The sequence below is a fragment of the Zingiber officinale genome, chromosome 7B (genome assembly GCF_018446385.1).
Source record: "Zingiber officinale cultivar Zhangliang chromosome 7B, Zo_v1.1, whole genome shotgun sequence".
In the NCBI taxonomy this organism is placed as follows: Eukaryota; Viridiplantae; Streptophyta; class Magnoliopsida; order Zingiberales; family Zingiberaceae; genus Zingiber; species Zingiber officinale.
Genome location: NC_055999.1, coordinates 104,516,513 through 104,535,384, shown reverse-complemented (window position 1 = coordinate 104,535,384; position 18,872 = coordinate 104,516,513). Strand labels below are relative to the sequence as shown.

At 36.9% G+C, this 18,872-nt stretch overlaps 1 protein-coding gene across 4 annotated transcripts in view; it reads right to left on the bottom strand.

The window, feature by feature from the left end:
• Positions 1–77: 77 nt before the first annotated feature.
• LOC122006667 (formin-like protein 6) overlaps positions 78–18,872 on the bottom strand; it is a 34,070-nt gene continuing 15,275 nt past the window's right edge. Inside the window, exons 9-17 of one of the 4 annotated variants that reach the window (XM_042562248.1) lie at positions 8,474–8,554; positions 8,334–8,384; positions 8,173–8,254; positions 6,264–6,358; positions 3,299–3,370; positions 3,102–3,188; positions 976–1,044; positions 826–892; positions 78–650 (exon numbers count right to left, since the gene is read on the bottom strand). In XM_042562248.1, the coding sequence (XP_042418182.1) occupies positions 487–650; positions 826–892; positions 976–1,044; positions 3,102–3,188; positions 3,299–3,370; positions 6,264–6,358; positions 8,173–8,254; positions 8,334–8,384; positions 8,474–8,554 (768 nt within the window). In that variant the 3' untranslated portion in view covers positions 78–486. Of the gene's footprint in view, positions 651–825; positions 893–975; positions 1,045–3,101; positions 3,222–3,298; positions 3,371–6,263; positions 6,359–8,172; positions 8,255–8,333; positions 8,399–8,473; positions 8,555–18,872 lie in introns of those variants that run through there. The other 3 variants (XM_042562247.1, XM_042562249.1, XR_006118738.1) reach the window with 3 other exon arrangements.

The following is an 18,872-nucleotide window of genomic DNA, read 5'->3' as shown; positions in this document are numbered from 1 at the left end:
AATATATATTTAAATATATAAATGCATTTAAGATATAAATAAACTCTAACTATGCTTTGAAAGTGACGGACCGCGCATGATCAATGCACTATAATTTCACTGAATATTTTAGGATTTATAACATGAGGGAGCTTATAAAACATATAATGGCCCATCAAATTATTCTTTCAGGAACTATAGAAACGCCCAGCTAAATTGGTTATCCTACTCTTTAAGGACAAAAAGTTTATGCACAGTATATACATTCTTCGAAAACATGAAATCAATCAATAATTGATTACCTTCTTGCAACATATCTACACTTTCCATCTTGTTGAATCAATAGCTTCCTGACGAGTTGTAGGATTCCTTTTCTTTTTCTTCAGAATAATATGTTGCTGCATAATGTAAGTCTCAAGTCGATAAACATTACTCCAATCGAGACTAGAGACTAGTGTAGATCTTGTCGTCAATCTGGGGTATTAGAGAAATAAGGTGTGGCAATGCCTATTTGGAGTTCGGAGTCTTTTTATCGTTCTTGTGCATGGCAAGCTTCATCTTTGCTTGCTCTGCTTCTCTATGGGCTCTTTTCCTTTCTAGCTCTTGTTGTTTGGAGTTCTCCTCGTGTGCACGCTCAAACATTCTTGTGAAGTTGAAAAGTGTAGAGATGACTATATTAAACAAATCAATGATTATTAGATAGGATTGAGTTTATAATGGTCCAGGTGACAATGTAGCAGTAAATTAATAAAGTAGTTTGTTGTATAATACGGTACGTGAAGAGATAAAAGGAGAGAGAGAGAAGCCATCATATGAAATCCAAGTTCAGGGTTAAAGGAGGTCAACCTTGCTCAAACGAACAACGTGCAGGATCTTCACCAAAATATTGAACCAATGCATCTGCATTTCTATTCTGAAAAGAAAACAAAGATTTTCCAGAGCTAATATAAGTTATATGTAAATACGAAAAACTATTATATAACATTGAAGACTTACGACTGCAGTATAAAGTGAAGTAAGGGATCTGACTTCAGCTTCAGCAACAACGAGAAACCTCTTCAAATGCTATAACAATAGTTTCGTAGGTTAGCAAAAAAAGCTTTCAAGAAAACAGGTAGGTCTTCAACATGACAAAAGATAATAGAAAGTGGAGACTTCTATATATCATGCAGCCAAATGGAAAGCGAAAGTGCTACTGCTAGCATTCACTTGATTTACAATAAGGCTCAAATGTCTGATTCTGATGAAAGGAAAAGGAGCAATTTTAATTCGGAGTCACAAACCTAAAGCAATGAGGTTGTAATCTTCCTGACAAGGAAGCAAGGTGCCCAAGAAAGGATTTGTCATTTGGTCAATTGATTATTTCAAAGGTGGAAAATATTATTGTAGTTTAAAAGCTTGGTTGCATGAGCCCATGCAACCAGGAAATACCAAGGAATTTTATGAAACCTGCATGATATGCCAATAAGCATTCATGGAAATGTGCATATTCTAAAATCAAGATGAAAGTTGCATAATATAAAAGAACAGAGATCCCAAATCTATAAATAAAGCTATGTGCAAGGAGGTGTTGGTACAGCATTTAAGGAGAAAGTACTCATATAGAGATTAAAATTTTATTAAAAACGGAGATTGATCGAAGAAGTGTATCAGGATCTCTTTTCTAGACCCAACAATAATTTAGTCTCTTAAAATAGGCTAAGTTTTCTAAAAATACTGACATAAAAATACTACAATTCTAAAAATATACTAGACCATTATCTGATTTATTTTGCCGACTAATTTATTTCTAAAATGATCCATTATCATTTGTATCATTCTCCTTAACCAAACAATAGGATCCATTATTATTTATTTCTAAAGAAGAGAGATCCCAAATTATATATAAAGCTATGTACTCTCGGTAGGAATGACAATGAGATGGGGTGAGGTAGAATTTCCATTTCCATCCTTGTCCCGTATACGAAGTGGGGTAGCGCGGGAAAAGAATTTTTTTATATCACAAAACCTTAACTGAAAAGATCCAAAACATCCAACGCATTCGACATTGGATCAACTCTAAAACATTAAAATCAAGCCCAATCTAAGCCCGGCTTCAACCCAACACAAACCAAGGATGATCTACACCTAATCTAGCCATTAATTAGCCAATCTAATACCAACCAAATTGAACTAGGTTATCACAAGGTCGCAGCTTCTAAATATCCCAATTCAGTCCTCAGTATATCCCTAATATGTATAATTATCCCTACTTCTCAATTAAACCTTGAAATGTACAAAATGTTATCCTCATTCATTGGCTATCTTATTAATTGTGTTCATTGAATGGTAAAATGTATTCTTCTGTGTCTTAATCCTTAGATAATTATTTTCTCAATGACTGAGAGAGTTTATAATTGTCTGTTTTGTTCTTGAATCAACTTGGACTTAGATATGACAATTAATCTTAGATTCACATACTTCTATGCATCTTACTGCCCAATTTATTTTCTTAACTAATTTTAGCCTTTCTTTTCATAAATTTATCTCGACTTTGTCAACTTTATCCTCTTCTAACAAACTTTTATCTCCTTAAAAGCGATGACTAAGTGTCCATATGTGTTTCAAGTAATCCGGTGTTCATGACTACACTAAAGAAATTGAAGTTGATTGCTATTTGTATGAGACGTTATGTCCAAGAAGATCAACATCGTCTACTTTTCTCAAAGCATATTATATTTTTACTAAGGCATTTAATGAAAATTGATTATTTTGTGTGTATAATAAGATGCTGAACATGAAACATGACTATGCACTAAATTGGATTCTCTGTAAGATGAATGTATTCCCATCATGATGTATGGCAAACAAAAGGAAAACATTCCTAACTAGGCAGATATTTCACATTCCACTAGGAAGGTTGGCTTCAATCAACTGCATTTTCTTGTAGTTATAGTGTTTCTTTCTAGTTAACACATTGCATATATGAACAGATTGTGTGAGCAAGTTCATTCTTGCATTTTAGTTTCTTAGTACTAAAAGAAAAATTAATTTTAACCGATTAATGGTTGATTGAAAAAAAAATCAAGAAAGCATTGGATACAGGATAATGAGACTATGGAAACCATTATGCAAATAAATACCTCACAAAATGTTTCTGATACAGGGGGGTCATCATTGTTAGAGGATATTAATTCTTGTTCAACGTTCTTCACTCCTTTACTAATGGCCTGCATTTCTTCAGCCAAAATCTTGAACTCTAACTATATATGGTCATATTGTTCATTGTTAAAATTAAATGAAATATAATGTGTTCATACAAAGAAAGTAAATTGAGAACCTTTGATGCAGCTTCTAAGAAAACAAGATTTTTGTGAAAATCAAGAACTTCTGGAAGCTTCTCTTCAAGAACCTGTATAAAAATGTAACAGGTGAAGATCTAATTTGGCTGCACTTTACTAGTAGCCTAATACCATTTTATACGACACTTAGAACATAGATCAGCATGCTTCTAAATTCTAATAACATTGATTAGCAAAGTTAAAAGTGCATATAATAGGAGGAATATTCCATGGAAGCTGACTGCAGAGTTGAAGCGGCAAGGCCACATGCAGATGCCAGAGGACCACGATTGGAGTAACAAGAAACTGAAGTGGAAAGCAATCCTGCCACCTTTAGGGATTTATATCTCCTTCACAGATGCAGTGATGGACAATATTTAGGGCTTTGTAGGCACAACCAATGAGGACCCTTGAGAGGATGATGAAAGTCACCTAATGAATGCAATGCTTGAAAAATCAACCAGTGATTACCTTGCCAAATGGATACCCTATCTCAGCTATGGGTCCAGTGGTGTTCTTCTAGAGTTCTTGGGAGAAATATCAATTATAGTGACCTTAAGAATAGGCTAGCCGCGCTAAGGAAACCAAAGGCTTGCTTCTCGTTCATTGAAATTAGACATAACTTTTTCATTGTTGAACTTTCAAGCATAGATATTCTTCTCGATGGCCCAAGGCCAATCTTAGATCATTATATCTCAGTTTAGAAGTGGTCCCCCAATTTCTTGCCAAGCATAATTACGCTCGACAAGGTGGCAATGTAGATTCAAATTCCAAAACTCCCATATGAGTACCTCAATGATAGCTGCCTCCAACTGCTTGGTGACATAAGACAATTCACATTGATGAATTTACTAGAAATCTTTCACAAAGAACATATGGGCATTTGTGCATGGAAGTGAATCATAATAAGAGCTTTATCTCTCCTCCTTCTAGCTAGGGAAGAGATCTTACAGAGTATGAAAGTTACACTTAGTGCTTCAACCGCAATAAAATCAAGCATATTCTAGATGCTTGTATTTCCACTAAAGCTGAAAAAAGGTATTTCCCATCCTGAGCCTGTAGGGAAAATCCACCACACCACAGTGATGTAGGGCACACAACTCAAACACCCATGATAACTCGAAGGATCCTGAACTGCTATTTGCTTTCTACTAAGACCAATCAGTCCCACACTGTATCCCACATTAGGGATGGGATATGACACTAGAAAGGATCTAATCAACGTTAACTCCACCAGAGATAACTTTCCTTCACAGTGGTTGTGTAACTCTTGTGGTCATGGTTGATAATTAACTTTAGCTTCTCGAGGTTTCTAGTTGGAGAGTTGGAAGGTACTTTTAATCCTTCCCAATCTTCCTAATTTTTTTTCTCTGGAGGTGCTTTCTTCGAATTGAAGGGGTTGGTGAGTCTTCTTTTTGAAGAACTGTGATGGATCTTATTAGATTGCATCACCCAGGTATTATCATTCTTTCTTCAGGATATTAGAATTAGCAACACCAAGTGATTGAACTAGAAAGAGGAATTTCTAGTTTCAAGAAGTTTCATGTAATGGTCATCTGACTTTTGTGGAGGCATTTGGATTTGGATTTGGATTTACACAAGCCACTAACCAATCAATGGAAGGAAGCTTCAATATTCTCTTAAAACTACTGCTATGAACATATCTGGTCCTTGGCTAGTTTTGGGGACTATAACGAAATTAGAGATTCGTCTGAAAGAAAAGCTATGGGGCTCATAAATAATTGGTGTGCCCTTGCTTACCTACTGTCACTTGATGGTTGTGGACTTTTGGTGTCAACATCTTAGGTCCCCACTTCACCAAGGGGAGTGGCAAGTGCAATGATATGGACAGACTTTTTTTTAAAAAAAAAAAAAAATAGGAAATTTCAGTTTTCATTCTACCTAGAGAATGACATTCTCAGAGGGCTTGGCTTTGACCCTTCAAATTCACGATGGCTTGGCAATTTCATGCTGACTTCAGCAGAGTCCTATCTTTTGGTTGGTACCAAACCATCAACTGAAGGAAAGACAACCATCCAAAGGAAATATGCTTCCTTGGAATAAGTAGGTCCTTGGGAATATTCATTACTGAAATGGTGTTTAGCCAGACTCAAAAGGTATTCAATCCGGTTACTTCCTAGGGAGCGACATTACACAATTTGTAATGTGAAGACCAATGTAGTTATTAGTCAACATGTTTACTCAATAGGAATATACAACTGAGCTAGAACAGAAGAGATTTGTGACCATACTCTTGTGCATATTAAGTGACAGATAAAAAGGTTATAATTACCAGTAAATGGACTGATGGAGTCAGTTCAGGAAATAGTTGGGCTATAAAAGAATCTGATGGCTGCCTTTCAAGTTAGCCAGTGGTCCATACTTCAAGGGAATACTAGACTAATGTGCATTGACCCAACTTTTGGACATATTTGTAATGTTTTGATCTTTTCTTCCCACAGAATCAGAGTAAATTTTTTCTTTTCCCAGAATAAACAATGCAACTCTAACACCAGCATCATATGGGTCATCTAAGGTGTCAATTACTAGAACAGGGTCAAAATCTAAACATTCAACTAAAAAAGATTACATAATATTTTTCAAACAGCTTCATGCAAAAAATCTAAACTATGGCTATCTCCCAAATCATTCAATCTTTGATAGCAACTGTGCAAGTCAGCCTTCCTAATGTTTGTTGTCTAATTCTATCAAAATCTAGTACCATTACGACTCATATTTGACTGGACATGCTCATGGTAATCAATATTGCCTACCCTTATCAACTATTATACCTTGAATGGTATACAGCTTTTCCCACAAGATGTTAATAAGCTTGTGGAAACAATAGAAATTGAATCGGCAATGAAGAGCAAATACTACTTTGCTTCTGAATTTTTTTATAAATTATAATTTGTAAGAAAATGTTAAGAAGGTATATAGCCACAAGGAAAGAGAAAAAGACACCTTGCATAGGTAATGCAGTAGAGTCATTTTATTGTTGCGCGCACAAATATCACTAAGCTTCAGGAGGCTATCCAACCTAAATCCAATGGCAGAACCTGTAAAAGAAGGAAAGCTGTCCAAATTCAGTTTCTAGGCATGTTGCAGGAGACGACATCAGCAGATTTACCAAGACAATCTAGTCCCAGATAAGTAACATACATAATTTTTAAAAAATCAAGACTGTTATTGTGCACATGCATCAAAGCATAGTCTTGATGCAGAAAACCAAAATGAAAAATGGTATCTCAGAAGAACAATGTGCTTGATAAAACAAGGAAATGATGGAAAACTTAAACTAAACAGATTAGCGTCATAGGCTTCGAAATGACCCTTCATGTGTTTGGGCAGGCAGATAACCATATCGTAGCAGGTATGCCATTCATACTGGCCAGAAACGGTCCATTTAACCATTTTTGTCTTCAATCTACCTTGCAAATTTGTTTTTATAGATTGTGACGTGGTGGATAGGTAAACCTACACATGGCAGGGCCAAGTCAGAAGTCAAGTCAACGGGTCAAGAGTCAAGCAGAGATGGAGGTCAAAGTGGTCACCCGACTCCTCCTATCGATCACCTGACATCTCCAACTCGGTTCACCACACTCCTTCAGCTTGGTCAACAGATTCCTTTACTTCACCAGACTCCTTCAGTTTGGTCAACTAACTAATTCAGGTTGGTCATCTGACCTCTCTGATTCGGTTCACCCGACTCCTCCTACTCGGTCACTAGACTTCTCCGACTCCTATTCGATCATCTGACCTTCCGACTTGGTTCATCGGACTCTTTTACTTCAGTCACCCTCAGTTGATACCTACATCTTATGTGGCTTACCGTACCATTTTTTCTGAAGAACGTGAGTGACATAACCATTTCTCCTGGAAGACGTGTTCAACATAGCCGTTTCACTAGGAAGACATGGGCAAACGTGTGGGTAACGTAAGGGCACAACTACAACCCTTTAAAAGGCTGCCTGCCTCCGCGGACAGAGGTACTCGCACACACAGACACTGTTTTTCACCTTTCTCTAGCCCCTATTGCTAACTTGAGCGTCGGAGTGGTCATGCCAAGTCCAACCTTAACGCCCATTCTAACCTCTTGCTAAGTGTTTGTAGGAACTTTGTAATTCCCCTTAGCCATCGTGTCGTCTACAACTTTCTCTACAACAGTTGCTCTTCGCGGACTCACCCGACAATGATGAACAGATTGTATCAAACAATTTGGTGTGGTTCTAGGCAAAGCCCCTGTCCAGACCAAATCAAACTATTTAAGGCACATGTATTCGCTGATGCTCATTGGGGATCATATAACCATCCAATGAAAAAGAAGATTGCACTTCCATCTAGCCAATTGTTATGAGTAAGTCTAGATTGGTCACCTCTTCTATGTTCAAACAGTTAGAACTTGTAGATAAGTGATCAATCAATCACATTTACAATGATATGGAAGAAATTCTGTCCATGAATCCTGGCAAAAAATGCTAATCACAAGTCAATCCATGTGTGGGCATGGACAGCAACTCCATTTCAGTTTATCCATTCAATTTGATGGGAAACATCAAGAGCATTAAAATCTAGTTTGATCTCTTTCTTATAAATTTGAGTTTTGAGGATCAGAAATCAGTTAATCACATTTAACACTAAGAAATTGAGTTCTTAGCAATTTGTTCTTCCTTAAGAAGTTATAATTATCTGGTAAAGCAAACAAATTATCAAGCAGATAATCTTAATCCACCGACGTCATCATAGGAAATGTGTATGCAAGAGCATCTGATGTGCTCTTCAATCACTAATGAGGAATGCTTCATCAGGACAGCACGAGAAAATTTTATTGTTGCAGTTCAGTACTCCTATTATCAGTAGGATAATAAATTACCTCTAGCAGTTCCTTGGTTTAATGCATTTCCCAATGAAAGAATTGCCTGCATGATCCTTTTCAGCTTAACAGAACCTCTAATCTGAGGATGAAGAGGTTCCAAAATTAATCATAGAAATCTATTAAATTTCAAATGGGTAAACAAATCGCTTAGATTTTACCTCTTTGGCAACAGAGTTTATAGTGTTCAAATTGATTCGAAGATCAGCAACCTATAACAATCATTCTACAGTTGGGTGTTATGTCTCAAGGAAAATGCTTCCTCAGCACAGAAAATAACATACTAAAATAGAATAAAGACCTGGGAGCGATATTGTATCTTAAAGTAAAAGACTCGCAGTTTGGATTCCACTCTTGGTACTTTCATTAACTCCAAAAAGAACTGGTTATAAACAATAATGTGCAATATTCAGTTAGCTTGGATTTTAACACAACATAATTTGGTGCAATATGGAGGAAAACTATGTTAAATGTAACTGAGTAGACCCATTTAAACAAACATACAAGCTCATAGCCATTTCTAATGTGGGTGAAATTGTCCGCTAAACTTAGTGACTTAGGATAGTTGGCATGTGCATGCTATGAAAATTAACATTGTGAAAGGAATTTATTTAGACGTTTGAAGATTGACCAAAGGTAAACTGGCATGTATCCAGTCAACACAGGGAAGTTGTTTAAGGGATAGGCTAATTCACATGAGCTTCTTGGCTAGATGGTGCACATTGTCATTGGGTAGATGTTCACTTTGAGGCTATAAAAGGCATGTTAGGGAAACAAAGAAAGAGACTTCTGAGGGGAGAAGCAGGGAAAACAAATAACATTAGTCAACAAGGGTGGCAACTACTTGCCACCTCAATCAACTAATGAATCACCACCTCAACTCAACTAGCCTTGTTTCACTCCACTCCGTAGCTAAACACCAACCTAATCTGTGTTACTAGAGTAACCTCACTCCAACTCACCTCACAGGAATTGCTTATAAATTTGCCAAATTCAACTCACTTCAACCGAACTCTGAGCAAACAAACCTTAACCCAACTCGGCCAAACTCTTCCTGACTTCGTCTTCTCTATCCATCTTTCCTGGTAATTTTGTTGACTATTATTAATAATATCCTTTCATGCTTTGGTTAAAGAGTTAATATCCTGAGTTCATAATATGTACTTTAAATAAGAAATCTTCTAGTGACTTAGTTAATTAATTGATACAAGAAAGAATTGATTTACTAACCATACCAAAGTTTTAGTTTATGACTGAACAATATAATTTCAGTTAAGGTTTATAATCTTGACCCGTATCAAAATTTCGGTCCTAGACCGAAAGACACGGTTTCGATAGTGCCGGTATGGTTTCAATATTTTTTAAATATAAAATATATAAACTAAAAATAAAAAATTAATCTAAATATTTAAAAATAAAAATAAAATTTTAAAATATATATTAAATTAATAGGATAATTTTATTAGGTTTAATTAAGACTATTTAAATCACAGTTCAAAATTTCATTCCATGTCGGGCGGAACGGGCGAAACTTACCGTTCTGCAAGCGTATCGAAATCAACACCAAACTAGCGAAGATTTCGTCGCGTCGTGCGTCACGTGCAGAGGAGTCACGCACGCTCTAGAAGGAATAGCTCGCGTTCGTAGTCGCATGACAGCATGGGCAGCGTCGCCAGCGCTTCCAGTGCTATCGGAAGCTTCGCGAGGCGCCTGAAGTGTCGCGGGCGCTGGAGGCATCGCAACGCGATGTTTCTGGCGGCACCAAAAGCGTCACGAGACTCTTCCGAACGCTTGCGGTGTCGCCGGATGCCTCCGGCGCCGTTGGAGGCATCAGCGAGAGTCAGAGGCGTCGCTGGTGAGTCACAAGCATCGGGTGTCGGCAATTCTCACTCCCACTTAATTGTGATATTTTAAAGAGACTTTCATAAACCCTAATTAAATTATCTCAATAAAATATAAAAAATATATTTAATTTAAAAAATAATAATAATAAATTTTATTAATAATATCCTGAAATTATTTTTACTATTTTAAAAATTTTAAAAAATTCTAATAAATCAAATTTATATTCTTATATATATATATATATATATATATATATATATATATATATATTTTTTTTTAATTATTTTATATGTTTTTACTGTTTTAATGTTTAATTGATATTCAAATTTTTTTTACTATTTTAAATATATATTATTTAAATTATTAATTAATTAAATAAACAAATAGTTAATTTATATGATTATTATATATAAAATAAGATTTTGTATTAATTTATATTATTATGATTATTTAATTTAGACATTGGAGAACTATAAAGATTATCTAAATAAAATATTACCAGAACCAGTATTTCCATTTGATTCACGTCACTCCTTTTAGCAAGGTAGCATGTTATGATATTATGGTGTATCAATTTTTATTCAAGTTATTTATTAGCGTTCGAAATGGCGGTTGAGGCGGCTGCCTAGGCTTCGCCTAGGCGAGAGGCAGGCGTCAACCACACCTTAGGCTGAGGTGGTGCTTTAAGTGGTAATTTACCTTCTTCCACCACCGACACACCGGGAGTCGCCGCTACTGCTGTTTCGCCACCGCGACACGTTCAGATGTATGGCTTGGACCTAACGATGAGTTAGGATGGGTCGTGCGAGCCCGAACGCGACGTTTGGCCTGTGATGCATCTGGAAGCGTCGTGCAAGCCCGGATGCGTTGCCCGAGCTTGGCGATGGGCTCGGAAGCATCGCCCGAGCCCAACAATAGGCCTCGACACATTGCTCAAGCCAGTGACATGTCCGAACTCGTCGTGCAATCTCGACGATGTGTCAAACTCGTCGCCCGATTAAAACAGAGTACACAAGTAAGTTGTAAGTTAGGGTTTAATTATATTACTTTATGTTAACAATTTTAATGAACTCCTAACTATGATTTGGATAATTTAAATAGACTTAATTAAAACCTAATAAAATTATCTTATTAATTATATATATATACATGGTTTAAAGTGTCGTGCCGAGACGATCGAAACGGGCGAACATCTCGTTCCGCTCGGCAACCGGCACCGGCACGACCCCAGCACCATACCTACAACAACTGCGATGTGTTGCGCGATCCCCTGGCAGCAGCAGAGGGGATGCTCCACCCCACAACAACAGTAGAGGGGTCGCATAACCCGTCCGCCGCCGCAGAGGCATCGTGCGACCCTGCGGCCGCTGCAAAGGGGTCGCATGACCACTGCGGTTGCGCCGGAGGAGTCATGCGATCCCTGCGGCCATGGCTGAGGGGTCGTGCAACCCCGCTGCAGCGTAGAAGTATTGCGAGATCGCGAGTGGTGTCGGATTTTTTTTTTTTTAAATTAAACTTAGGTTAATTATTTTAATCAACTCCTAGCTATGATGGAGATAATCTAAAGAGGTTTTATTAAACTCTAATAAAATTATCTAATTAATTTTATATTTCGTTTATTTTAATTTAAAAATTATAATAAAATTTTTATTTATTTATTTATCTATTTTCATTTTTTTTTAAAGATTATTTTTATATTGTTTATTTTTAAAATATTATGTTAAATATTTTATTTTTTAATTAATATATTTTATATTTAAAAAATACCGAAACTATATCGGCACAGCATGATACGGTACCGAAACCATATCGTTCCGGTCTAGGACCGAAACCTCGACACGGGTCAAAATTTTAAACCTTGTATATATATATATATATATATAATTGAATTTTTTATTTTTTATTTTTAAATATTTAGATTAAATATTTATTTTTTAATTAATATATTTGATTAAAAGTAAATATTATAAAGAATAATGATTATTTATAATATTATGTATAAAAACAAGTAAAAATTATTCAATCGCCTAGGCACTGTATAGGCGGCCGAGGCGGTAGCCACCTGCCGCCATTTACAACACTGTTATTTATACATCAATTGTTTTTTTAAAGAAAACTATATTTAATTATTTTTTATAACAATATTAAGTTGTTTAATAATAGAGAACTTATATAAAATCAATATATAACTTATTTTTAAATTATACACAATAAATATATTTATCTACTAATTACTATATATAAATAAAAAAAATACCGAAACTGTATCGGCACAGCACGATATGGCACCGAAATCGTATCGTTCTAGTTTGGGACCAAACATCGGCACGAGTCGAAATTTTAAACCTTGATTTAAATTATACCAACTATAACTAGGAGTTGAATGAAATTATTAACTTAAGTTTTTTTAAATTAAAGGATAAGTTGACCGTTCTTCCACTGTGTTTTGCGCCATCGCAAACGTGAGGCCCATGTGTGGCATCTGCGGTGATCGCAAGGCCCGCGCGTGGCCTCCACGAAGGCAATGAGGCCAGCACGTGGCCTCCACGAAGGCCGTGAGGCCAGCGTGTGGCCTCCACGAAGGTCGTGAGGCCAATGCGTGGCATATGTGGCGACCTCGAGGCACTACGTGGCCTCCGCGAGGCCATCGCATAACCTCCGTGGCAGCCGCGAGGCCATCACATGGCCTTCGCGGCGGCCGTGATGTCTGCACGACCGTGAGGCCCACGCATAGCCTCCATGGCAGTCGCAAGGCCATTGTGTGGCATCCGCGACGGCTGCGAGGCCATTGCGTGGCCTTCGCGACGGCCGCAAGGCCATTGTGTGGCGGTCGCGAGGCCCACGCGTGGCCTCCGCAGTGGCCGCGAAGCCCAGCTAGGCCTTCGCGAGGCCTTTACGAGGCCTTCGCGAGGCGCACACAACACCTCCACAGCCGCAGTACCTTAGGCGTGCCGATTTCGGTCAGCGGGCGGAATGATATATTTCGCTGGTATGTGGCGACATAACATGGTATTTTAAACTTTAGTTTCAGTACTATATCGTGTAGTGCTGATACAATTTTAGTATTTTTTTAATATAAAATATATTAATTAAAAATATTTTTATTAATATTTGATGGCTATAGATGCTTAATATGGAGTTATATTTGCGATGTTGAATCTTGAGTTTAAGTTTTGATAGAGATAATCGATGCTTATTATTATTGCTAATAATTAAATTGTCTTAAATACTTTTTATCAGTTTAAAATTAAATCAAATTTATATATAAAATAATTTAGTTCAATCATAATAGTATATATAAAGGAAGAGGGTTGCGTTAGGTTGCCAGCCAGCGTCAAAACTATGGAAAATATTCAATGAATAGATCCATTAAACTATTGTGCTAATGCTAGGTTGTTCCCCGGAAGGAACGCGTTGCAGGGTCTGACTATATCGTCTCAACAAGGACGGCTACATCTCCAGAACTCAGGTGTAGTGCTAAATATGCAAGAGTTCGTGTTACAGGGTCCGACTGTAACGTCTCATCAAGGACCGCTATATCTCCATGAGAACTTGGGTGTAGTGTTAAATAGGCAAGAGTACTCACACCATAGGTTGGATAAGAACAAATATGATAGGAAAACTAATAATTTAAAATTTGAAACATGTAACATAGAAACTCTCACTGATAAATCAATGAAGGTAGTAGATATGATGATTAGGAGAAGAATTAGTATTTTGTGTGTACAAGAGACAAAATGGACATGCGAGAAGGCAAAGATGATAAAGAACTCAGATTTTAAGTTATGGTATACTAGAAAGAGTAAAGCAAGAAATGGAGTGGGTATTATTGTAGATAATTTGTTAAAGGATGAAGTTGTAGAAGTAGTTAGAAAATAGAATTATAACCCTTAAGATAATAGTGGCGAAAGAAACTATGAACATAATTAGTGTATATGCACCACAGGTAGGATTAGATGAAGCTACCAAATCAAGATTTTGGGAGGACTTAGATGAAATATTACAAAATATTCCACCAAATGAAATGATTTTAATAGGAGGTGATCTAAATAGGTATGTCGGAGTGAAAAATGAGGAATATGAGAGAGTACATGGGAGTTATGGGTTTGGAACGAGGAATGAAAAAGGGAAAACTATATTAGATTTTACGATAGCATATGACCTTATATTAGCTAATACGTTTTTTAAGAAAAGAGAAGAAAATTTTGTCACATTCAAAAGTGGAAATAATAAATCGTAAATTGATTTCCTTATGGTTAAGAAGAAGGATAGAAAGATTTGTAAAGATTATAAAATCATCCCTGGAAGAAAGCTTACCTACCCAACATAGAGTAGTAGTGTTAGATATACGCCTCAAACATAGTAACAATAGAAAGAAAATATATATGATTCCAAGAATTAAGTGGTGGAAGTTAAAGGATGAGAAGCAAAATATATTTAAGGAGAAGGTAGAAGTACAAGAATTAGGTAAAATATACGATGACTCTAATAAAACATGAGATAAGATGGTATCAAAGTTGAAAATAGTAGCTAAGAGTGTACTTGGTGAGTCAAAGGGACATGCATCACTAAGTAAAGAATCTTGGTGGTGGAATGAAAAAGTACAAGAGAAAGTGAAGGAAAAACGAATAGCTTATAAGAAATTATATATTTGTAAGAACGAGGAAAACTTAAAAAAATATACAAAAGCCAAGAAAGAAGCTAAGAAAGTAGTGAGTGGAGCAAAAAATGAAACTTTTGAATGATTATATCAAAAATTAGATACAAAAGAAGGGAAAAGAGACATTTATAGAATAACTAAAGTGAGAGAAAGGAAACAAGAGATCTTAGCCAAATAAAATGTATTAAAGATGAATGTAATAGGGTATTAGTAAATGATGGAGAAATAAAAGAGCGATGGAAGAGGTATTTTCATCAACTTTTTAATGAACGTTTAGGCGATCAACTTAACTTAGATAATTTAAGTAGGTCAAATGAGTATAGAAACTTTAATTTTTATCGTAGAATTTAAACTTCATAAGTAAAACAAACTTTAAATGAGATGACAATGGAAAAGCCGACGATGATTCTCCGATAGAGGTATGGAAATGCTTAGGAAAACAAGGTATCGAATGACTTACAAAATTATTTAACATAATATCGAAAACGAAAAAAATACCTGATCAATGGAGGATAAGTACTCTGGTTCCCTTATATAAGAACAAGGGAGACGTACAAAATCATGCAAACTATAGGGGTATTAAACTAATGAGTCATACTACGAAACTTTGGGAAAAGTAATAGAAAAAGATTAAGGAAAGAGCTGCAGTGATAGAAAATCAATTTGGGTTTATGCCTGGAAGGTCAATAGAGTTATACATCTTCTTAGACAATTAATTGAAAATATCGGAGGCAAAACAAGATCTACATAGTGATCATTGACTTAGAAAAACATGATAGAGCGAGAAATTATGGAGAATTTTAGAAAGAGAGTGTTAATAGCGTATATTGAACTAATTAAGGATATGTATGAGATGTACGATCGAGTAAAGACTTCGGAGAATCTGATTTCGATAAAGATAGGATTACATCAAGGATCACCTAAGTCCCTATCTTTTCACTAATTCTGACGAACTCACTACGCATTCGAAGACATAGTATAGTGCGTGTTGTTTAGAGATGATATTATTTTGGTAGATGAAACACGTGAAGGGTAAATGTAACTATAATCTTGGAGGCACTAGAGGAAATGTTTTAAACTTAGTAGATTAAAGATGGAATATATGGAATTTAAATTTAGTGATATTAAGTAATGAAATAATTGTTAAGATAGGACGAGTTGCCCGGAACTGAGAGATTTAAATATTTAGGATCATTTTTACAAAACGATAGAGGGATTGAGAGAGATGTCTTACATAGAATACAAAGAGGATGGGTGAAATGTAGGGGAGCATCGAGTGTTTTATGTGACTGTAAAGTACCTCTTAAACTTAAAGATAAGTTCTATAAAATCACAGTTAGACTTGCTATGTTATATGTGTTGGTGCAATATTCTCTAGGTCAAGGTTGACCTGGTTGACTGAGCTTGAATTTGTTCAAGCTCGAATCTTGATGTTTGAGTTTCGATGTTTGACAATACAGATAATACATGAAGATTGCAGGTGCAATTGTTCATGTGGGGAGATTGTGAAGGAGAGTCGAGTAGGTTAGGGTTGACTGGATACTTGACTGGAAAATCCTGGTGAGTGAAGCCAGGCGAAAGTCCTAGTGAGTGAAGCTAGGCAGAAGGAAAGTCCTAGTGAGTGAAGCTAGGCAGATGGAAAATCCTAGTAAGTGAAGCTAGACAGATGGAAAGTCCTAGTGAGTGAAGCTAGGCAGTTGTGGAAAATCCTGGTGAGTGAAGCTAGGTGAAAGTCCTGGTGAGTAAAGCCAGGCAGACGTGAAGTCTAGTGAGTGAAGCTAGGCAGAAGGGAAGTCCTGGTGAGTGAAGCCAAGCAAGGAAAATCCAGATAGATCAAGGTTGATCGGACATCTTGTGTTGGGAAGTCCAAGTAGGTGAAGGATTGATAGAATGTGAGAAAATCCAGATGGTCGAGGTTGATCGGACATAGTGAAGTCCGAGTGGGTGGATTAACCGACATGTAAGAGTCTAGCAGTCAAAGGTGACGGATCTTGGCGTGATGTACTGACAGTCGTGGTTGACGGATGTTGATTGGGGACTTTGGATTTGGTTTGGTAAACAAGGCTGGTTGATCGACCGAGCGATTGGCTCATTCCCGTCGATCGGCGATCGATGAGTGAGTCCAGCGTGAGCCTCCTCCAATCGATCGGTGGATCGATTGGGAGGATCATGATCAGCCTGCGGATCGATCGGTGATCGATTGAGCCTCAATCGATCGATCGATCGATTGGGAATGATGCAGATAAGCCTGGATCGATCGGTCGATCGATCGAGAAAGGGCCGGGCTTCTGATCGATCGGGCGATCGATCAAGCCTCAATCGATTGGAATCCAATCGATTGAGATTCCGATTGGCGTCGTATTTTAGGCGATGGCGGCGTCTCTCGGCGTCAACTGGCTGATGGTCGCCGGGGCTGAGCTTGTTGCACCACCGCAGGCGGCACGACTTGGCGGACCTTCCCGGGATGCCGAATCTGATGAGCGACCAGTTGCGTGGCCCGTGCCGCTCCACCAGTTGTATCAGTACCGGGTCCTTCTCCGGCCTGCAGGATCGTTTAATAGTGGTGCGTCCTGTGGATTAGTCACCTCTTCTTGAGGTGGATAGCAAGTACGTCCCTCGTGTTAGCGTTGTATGCTTGTTTTCTTGTATTTCCGTTGCACATCATCGAAGAAGTAAGCAATGACGAGCACGAGATCGCGCCGAGCTATTCACCCCCCCTCTAGCTACATTTTCGGTCCCAACAATATGAAGCTGAATGTTGGCGACTCGAGCACATGAGCAGAAGATGAAAGTTGCAGAGATAAGGATGTTAGGTGGATGTGTGGATATACGAGGATGGACAAAATAAGAAATGAGAGCATTAGAAAGAAAGTCGGAGTTGCATCTATTGAGGAAAAACTCCGAGAGACACGTTTAAGATGGTACGGACATGTACTTAAACAATCAATAAATGCTCCAGTTATGCGATGTGAAACTATAATAAACATGCATATAAAACGAGGAAGACCAAAAAAGACTTGGTTAGCAACAATAAAATAAGATAAAATTTATTTAAATATAGATGATGATATAATAGGAGATAGAGCTCAATGGCGTAAAAGGATTCATACAGCCGACCCCACCTAATGGGAAAAAGCTTGATTGTTGTATAATAGTATAATTTATAAGATTAGAAATTATATTATAGTTAATTCTTCTTTCTATCTTTCCTTATAATCCATCTCCACCTCCATTCTTAATGAGGTTTTCTCCCTTAGTCTGTATTTACCCTCGTAGATGGATGAAGGAGAGAAAGAAATTAACAAAGGGAAAAGAATTAATTAGGCAACAACGGCCTCATGGAGGCCTTACCACCTTGCAAAGGCCCGGTAGCCTCGCCTGGCCATGAGGCCGCTGCCACCTCGCGGCTACCAAGCAACCATCAAATTTTCTAGTTAATAAATAGTTATAGTAAGTCACTAAAGAAAATAGTTATAGTTAAAGTTAGTAAAGAAAGATAAATATGGAATAAAACAAGTCAAAAAATTATTCTAATTTGGCATGACTTGACGAGTAAGAACTGAATACTCATTCTATCAATCGATTTATATTATTTTCATTACATTTGAAGCTAAAAGTTATCCCAACTAAGGTAAAAGTACTTTATTAAATATATTTTATAATTTTAGCTAAATTTTATGATTCACAATTTCAGTAAGATTCACAATTCGGTTTAGGACCAAAACAATCTATAATATGACCCCAACTTGACAACCTTGGTCACTTGGTCAACATACTTGAACCCTTAGGGAAAATTTATAATGATTGTTTCATTTATTCCACTTGTGCTTTTAATTCTTCATTTTTTTCCTTCTAATGTTTTTTAAATTGTAAGAGATAATAAACGTTAATTTCACATGCTTCTTGAGATTAACATTTTGTTCCTTAATGACATGCAATTGACTACCATATGATTTTACTTTAGCCTTAGCTTTTGGAAGTGGCTTAGTTAGACAACTAATCATTCATCATTGTCTCATGCCCCTTCATTGCTTGATGCTTTTGGATCATTAGCATTACTTTTTCATCAGTTGTGTCCACTGGTGCTTTATGTTTGAAAATTTTGGTGAGGCCTCTTCTTTGAATGAATTAAGACTCAGAACATCACATGGGGTCATGAGTGCTTTCTTCTTCTTTTTCTTATACCTTCAATTTT